At 50.4% G+C, this 7,519-nt stretch overlaps 1 protein-coding gene across 1 annotated transcript; it reads right to left on the reverse strand.

Annotated features, from left to right (window-relative positions):
• Positions 1-1,527: 1,527 nt before the first annotated feature.
• Positions 1,528-2,439, reverse strand: LOC103662585 (melanoma-associated antigen 10). The gene is given in 3 exon segments (XM_008690259.2): positions 1,528-1,713; positions 1,715-1,926; positions 1,929-2,439. Coding segments are annotated over 3 exon segments (909 nt in total).
• Between the last annotated feature and the right edge of the window lie 5,080 nt (positions 2,440-7,519).

Below are 7,519 nucleotides of genomic sequence, written 5' to 3' on the forward strand. Positions count from 1 at the left end.
ACACACACACACACACACACACACACACACACATATGCAAATGTAATATTACTCATCCATCAAAAAGAATAAAATCTTGCCATTTGCAATGACATGGATGTAACTAGAGTGTAACATGCTAAGTAAAATAAGTCAGTCAGGGAAAGACAAATACCATATAATTTCACTCATACGTAGAATTCAAGAAACAAAATAGACAAGCAAATGAAAAAGAGAGAAAGGCAAACCAAAAAAGAGATTCTTAACTATAGAGAACAAACTAAGGGTTGCTGGAGGGGAGGTGTGCAGGAGAATGGGTGAAAAAGGTGATGGGGATTAAGGAGTGCACTTGTTGTAATGAGCACCAGGTGTTGTATGAAAGTGTTGAATCACTAAATTGTACACCTGAAATTACACTGTATGTTAATGGGAATTTAAATAAAAATTTTTCAAAAAACCCAATTCTATACATTACTCCATGCTCACCATGATAAATTTATCTTTTAGTTTTATAGAATGACATACCAAAAGGGAGAACAGAAAGCAATAATTCTTTTTTTTTCTTACTTTTTTCTATTTCTTTTTTTAGAGGGGTAAGGGGAGAGGAGAAGGAGAGAGAGAATATTAATCAGGATCCATGCCCAGCACGAGCCTGACGCAGGGCTTGATCTCACAACCCTGAGATCATGACCTGAGCTGAAGTCAGGAGTCTGACGCTTAACCAACAGAGCCACCCAGAAGGAAACTTCCTTTTCAATGCTATGTTATCTTGTTCCAGATGTCAATGTGGGATGGAAGGTTTCCAATTTTTTTTACAAAACAGCAAAACACAGTATCTTTAAATCAGCAAGGGAAAAACAACTTGTTACTTACAAGGAACCCCCATTACACTATCAACAGATTTTTCAGCAGAAATTTTGCAGGCCAGAAGAGAGAGGCACAATATACTCAAAAGTGTTGAAAGAAAAAAAGAAAAACAACCTTCCAACCAAAAATACGCTACCTGGCAAAACTGTTATTCAGAATTAAAGGAAAGATAGTTTTCCAGACAAGCAAAAGCTAAAGTAGTTCATCACTACTAAACTGGCCTTACAAGAAATGTCAAAGGGACTTCTTTAAGCTGAAAAGAAAGCACACTAATTAGTAACAATAAAACATATGAAAGTATAAATCTCACTGGTAAAAGTAAATATATGGTAAAGGTAGTGGATTAATCACTTATAAAGCTAGTATGAAGATTAAAGACAAAAGCAGTATAAATAAGTGTAAGTATAAAACACACGACACACAAGATACTCACTTATTAAACCAAATGAGTAGCAATATATTTGTGACTAACGTCATTTATAAATTTAGTACTTGGAGTTAATTGAATCTTTCATTAATAGGGACAACATTTGAAAAATACCAAAAGGGAGAAAAGTTCCAAATCATTCTTATAGAACAGGCACACAAAGATGTTATACATTCCACCCTCCTAAGCCCAATTCTGCCTCTCCACCACTTATACCAGTGACTGCTTTCTTCAAACACAGTGAAAAATCTGCCTCAAACTTCACTTGGGGCAAGAGAAGCTGCTGGATATGGCCCTGAAACTGGTTCTGGTCCTTGCACCCCCACTACAGTCCTGGCTGCAACTCTGGCTTGGGATCCCTCTTCCTCATCTCTCAAGGCTTCCTCATACCAGACAGGAAAGGCACTGGGGATGGTATCACTGACCTTGACCAAAAACTCCCAAGATTTTCATCTTGCTGGTTTTGGCGTGGGCCCTGGGACCCCACAGGAACCCGTAGCATACAGGATCACTGTTGGGCACTGGCCGGTACTCCAGGTACTCTTCCTGCACCCAGACTTTGGTGAGGAGCTCCCTGGGCTCCCTATAGATGAAGTGCTCCCTACCAGCATACACTCCTATCACACTCAGCACTTCCCACACCTCCTCCTCAGGGCACGACTGCCATCCATAAAGATCACACCAAGGATATTTATCAGTAGGACACTCTTGGGCACACTCTGCTCACCACTCAGCATCCTATCACAGGTGAGGCACACGGTGGTAACTAAGATGTAGGAGTGGTCACTGGGGTCCACTTCCCTCATGTCAGCACCAAAGACCAGCTACATGCACTCAGAGGCTTGGCTGAAGATCACAGGGAAGTGGTCCTGGTAATCTTTGCTGACAATTTTCAGCATTTCTGTCTGTGTGGTCAGCTCCTTTTTTCTATACTTGAGAAGCAGGAATGCCACCAGATCAGCCACCTTATCACCTATGGCATCTCCAAGCAAGGTCCCAGTTTCTGGCAGGGCCTGCAAAGTGTTTGGCCCCTCCTCTTCTTGGCTTCTGGAGCCCTGATTGGATTTGACTGATGGAGTGACTGCCATGGCAGTGGGGGAGAAGCAGGTTTTCTGAGGACCCTGGAGAAGACTTAGTGATCCAGAAGCAGCAGAAACCTCCTTCATGGTACCTGAAATCAGAAAATTCAGAAAATAACAGGAGAAGAAGGGGGTAGAAGATGAAGAAGAGAAAGAGGAGGAATAGGAAGAGGAGGATGAGGAGGAAGAAGAGGAAGAGGAAGGGGAGGAACAAGACCAGAGGAAGGTGGCATTTTCCTTAGCCTCAGGAACCTGTGCACCCAAGAGGACCTGTGCCCTATTTTGGGACTAAAGGTGCTCTTCAAGCATGTAACACCAACACTTTGGAGTGGGAATCATGATTACTCCTGTTGACAAGAGTATGGACAGGAGATGGGTGATGGGAGAGGGAGCGTGAGGGGTCTCAGCTGAGAAACACACTCTTGGTGACTCTTACAAAAGTATCTAAGGAGTCTCCACTTTAGGGGTGCTCTGGAGCCTCACAGGGGTCGCTCCTCTTGGGTGGCCTGTCCCTTAAGAATCTGAAGAAAGAAGTTAGCCGGTTCCTCAGGGTGCAGCCAGCAGGGTCTGAGGTTCTGGGGCTAACACTGGATTTGAGGAGGCTTGGGTGCTGTAGGGTCCCCTCTGTTCTGGGATGGGGAAACCTCTAGCTTCATATTCAGAGCATCACCTCACTTTGATTCCTGGCACTTGCCTGGGCCTCTTTGGCTCTGTGATCTGAGGAGGCATGCCTCACACCAAGTCCTTACCTCCCAGTTCCTAGGTCCCCTGTAAGAGGGAGGGAAAGGGCACATGAAGGCACAGACAAGCACAGCCCTGGACCCCAAGTGCTGACAGGAGGGCTGGGCCAGACTCTGTGAGGTCCCCACAGATCCAGGCTGGACAGTCCCCTCCATGCTTACTCAGGAGACTCACCTTTCCCCTGGCAGGATGCGAACCTCACCCCTCTGCTGGCCTGAGACAAAGTTCTCAGAACAAGACCTCTGATACTGAACAGAAGGAAGTGAGGGGAAACCACATCTGGACATATCTGCAAAGGTTTTCCAGGGGGAACAGCGAGGGGTAGCTAAATACCATTGAGTCCATCTGTCCTGGGACTGGTGGGGGTGTGTGTGTGCACTCAATCCTTACGTTGTTGCCTAGCAGGGCTTCCCTCTGTTTATCTGAGGCCACTCTCCTTAAATGAAAGTCTCACATTTATGTGAAACCACAGATGGAAATGAGGGAGCACCACATGCAGCCATACAACTTCAGGTCCTCCAAAGGCTGACAGAAGGGACAGGGAGGGCTGGGATTTCATGTATTCTTACATGGACTTACCAAGTCCTTTATCATGGTCCTTATTCTGACTTCTGACAAATCCTGGGCCTTTTCTATCTGCCTACCCCAGTACAGCCCTCTGTGCTGAATCCTCAGCTCCCTCAGATGTCTAAACAGGATGTCAGTTAACACATTCGCAACCCCTCCCCCACCCTTGCCTGGGACCTACTGGGCCTGATGGCTGGGACACCATTCTAAGAGTCCCCTCTATTCTGGGGTCCAGGGTCCCCCAAGTCCTACCTCGGGGTCTTCACCTTGACTCCTGGCAGGACCTGGGCCCTTCCCTCTGCCCACCTGAGTGCCTGCTCCTTCAGCCAAGGCCCCCAGTCTCTCTGAGACCTGGACTCAGAGGTCAGGACCCACCACATGCCATCAACCCACACTGGGACCTCCCAGGGATGACAGCAGCCTCAGGATTCTGTGTGGTCATCTCTGTTCAGGGGCCCAGGTCCCTTAGTCCTCCCTGTGTGTCCTTCCCTTGACCCCCAGTAGACCGTGGGCCCTCTTCTCTGCCAACCTGTTGCCTTGCTCCTTACACCAGGCCTCCTGGCTCTCTAAGACCCAGATGTGGAAATCTAGACTCCCCTGGCGTCCGTTTCTTCACCCCTCCCCAGGGCCTTCCCGGATTGACTCTGTTCTGGAGTCCAGCATCCCTCAGTCTTTCCACTGCATCTTCAACATGAATCCCAGCAGGACCTGGGCCCTCCCCTCTGCACACCTGAAGCCCTGCTCCTTACACCAGGCCTCCTGACTTTCTAAGACCTAGAAACCAAAGTCTGGATGCCCTACGGGTCCCCATCACCCCCCAGGGGCCCTCCTGGACTGACACTAGGGTCCACCCCTGTGAAGTCTCCTCTGTCCTCCCTCAGTTCATACCTTGATTCGGATTACTGCCTGGGGCCTCATCTCTGCACACCTGAGGAAGGCCCTGCTCTTTCTGCCAAGGCCCCTAGTGTCTCTGAGACTGGGGATGTGAAAGTCCTGACTCACCACGTGTTCCCATCTCCCACCCTTCCCGTGGACCTTCCCTGACTGACTCTGTGCTGGGGTCCAGCGTCCGGCAGTCCTCCCTCTGCATCCTCACCATGAAGCCCAGCAGGACCCGGGCCCTCCCCTCTGCCCACCTGAGGGAGGCCCTGCTCCTTCCACCAAGGCCACCAGTGTCTCTGAGACCCATATGCGGAAGTGCTGACTCACCACGTGTTCTCATCTCCCTGCCCCCCATGGACCTTCCCTGACTGACTCTGTGCTGGGGTCGAGATTCCTGCAGTCCTCCCTCTGCATCCTCATCACGACGCCCAACAGGACCTGGGCCCTCCCCTCTGCCCACCTGAGGGATGCCCTGCTCCTTCTGCCAAGGCCCCCAGTCTCTCGGGAGACCCGGATGTACCAGTCTCTTCCCACTGGCCACGTGTCCCCATCCCACCCAGGGGCCTTCCCGGACTGACTCTAGGGCCCAACCTCGGTGAGGTCCCCACTGTCCCGGGCTTCTGAGTCCGTCAGTCCTGCCCCCGATCCGTCCCCACCCAGTCCCCACCTGGACTCCCTGGGCCTGCCTCTGCCCCTGCCCCTTCCCGACCCTGCATCCTTCCCCACTGACCAAGGTCCTAAGCTCCCTCAGATCCCCGAGGCGCATTTCACCAGAGGCCCTATGTGGCCACCCTCCCTGGGGTCCCCCAGGGCCGGGCCACGCCAGGAACTGAGTGCCTGGACCTCAGCAGGGGAGGGTGGGCCCCACAGTTCTCCCTCAGGTCCCGACACCTGCTCCAGGGAGGGCCTGGGCCCGTCCCTCTGGGGACCCGTGTCCACTGTCCTGGGCCCTGGCGGGAGGGGCTCAGCTGAAAGCTGCCGCCCCTTCCCGGAGTCTCTCGAGGCTGCTGGCAGGGGCGATCTGGCTTCTGGGAGCACCCCACCATCCTCTCTGTTCTCCCTCACGGGTGGGTCTACCTGCCGAGATCCCGCCTCCCACACGTGGAGGTCATGGCCTCTCTCAGACCTCCGAGGTGGAAGTTGGAGCTCCTCACTTCTGGACCCCATAGGAAGGGGTCTCCTAGGGCGGAGAGCACGTCGGGTGGAGATGGGTTCTGGCGGGGGGTAGGTGGGGGAGGAGAGGGGAGCGGGCAGGGCCAGGGTCCCTCCATCCTCCCTGGTCTCCTCACCCGGACTCTGGCAGGCAGGGTTGGGGCCTTGCCCCCTACACCCTGCTGAGTCTGTGTGCCTCACAACGAGGCTCTCACTGCCTGAATTCCCTGGAGAGATGGAGGGTGGGGGAGTGTAGTTTCCTACATGCAAATATCAAGCCAGACTTTCAGCATGCAAATACCCACCACATTTATTCTACACTGTTAAAACCCAAGTCTAGGTACCATTCCTACGGAAATGAACACAACTCCCTCAGATTTGCAACAAGCCTAAGATACCCAGTTGAACAAATCTATTCACTGAAGACAGCCTGAAGGCAGTTATTTCAACCTGGAAAACAGAAAACTGAGGAAAGCTACATGGACACTGGGAAAAGGACGTGAAATAGAAAATTTCCCTGGTGGTATCCAATAAGTGAGTGGTTTTCATATAGAGGTCATAAGAGAAATTTTAGAAATGAAGTGGGATGATTTACATCTCCACAGAAACTTAAATACAACCACATTACCTTGGAGGGATTTTAGGTAAGACATACAAAAACTACTCAATGGTGAATGAAGGGTGGGAGAGAACACAATGAACCACTAAAATGGGTGGCCTTGGGGAAAGGTTTGTTGGAAACACTCTCCCTGCCATGTGACCCACCAGAATTTTACATGGGGTAGTGAGGACCAGATGTCAGTCAGTTTGAGATGGTTCTTTACAGGTACTAAAGAAATGTCACTTTTCTCCAACCAAAACATCTCGACCTCCTCAAACTCACCCCTCCACCCCCACCACGCAGGATGGTGCTTTGTTAGGTCTAAGCTGCATCTTGGCCTCCCCAGCACCACCCCCTACCCAAGGACAGGTCAGGATGGTTCTTGGCAATGTCTAAGGCCCTCCCCCAGGTCAACCATTGGCCAGAGGACAGGCTTGCTGACCGATCAAAGCCTGAGTATGGCTCCTGGGTGTCCTAGAAGGAGGTATATATAGGCAGGTCCGGAGCCCTGGGTAGACCACTGGGAAATTTTGACAAGGCAAAGGTGACCAGGAGACCACAAATACCTGGCAAAGTTATAGAACAACCAATCCCAAGCATCAAAAGGAAGAAGAGGAAGATGCCCTCCAACTCAGGTCCAGAGACAGTGTCAAGGTCATAAGACCACACCCAAGCTCTTCTTCCTCTTCCTCCTTAACACCTCCCCAAGACTCCTACCCTGTTCTTGCATGGCAGTAACTTCAGAGCAAGGACAGAGACCTCAGAGCTATCTGTGAAGTTTCTGAGGTCTGGCCCCCGAGAAATGCCCAGTGGTTTAGAATCCAAACATTATATCTACAGGGTATGCCAATAGTGATTATTAAAATCAACAAATTGTGAAAAGGTGTGTGTGTGCTCGTGCGCATGCACACACGTGCACATGCAAGCGTATCTGTATTCATGAATCCTCTGAATGTGGGAAGGAAGGAAGGAAAGAAGGAAATAAGCAGATGTATAAGAAGGGAGAAAGGTGGGGGTCCTACAGGATTGGGGGTCAGACCAGAAAGTCCACAGTAAGCCATATGTGAATGATAAGGACTGGGTGACGTCTGATCACTGAAAAAAAAATAAGAACAACATAAAAGATTATACTTTATCCCATGGGCAAGGAGGAAAATGGCTTGTTGCTTCTGTCTGTGTGTGTTTTGGGGGAGCAGGACACAATGTCAAGGCATAGATTGCAAG

The sequence above is a fragment of the Ursus maritimus genome, assembly GCF_017311325.1.
Source record: "Ursus maritimus isolate PB19 chromosome X unlocalized genomic scaffold, ASM1731132v1 scaffold_X1, whole genome shotgun sequence".
Lineage (NCBI taxonomy): Eukaryota > Metazoa > Chordata > Mammalia > Carnivora > Ursidae > Ursus > Ursus maritimus.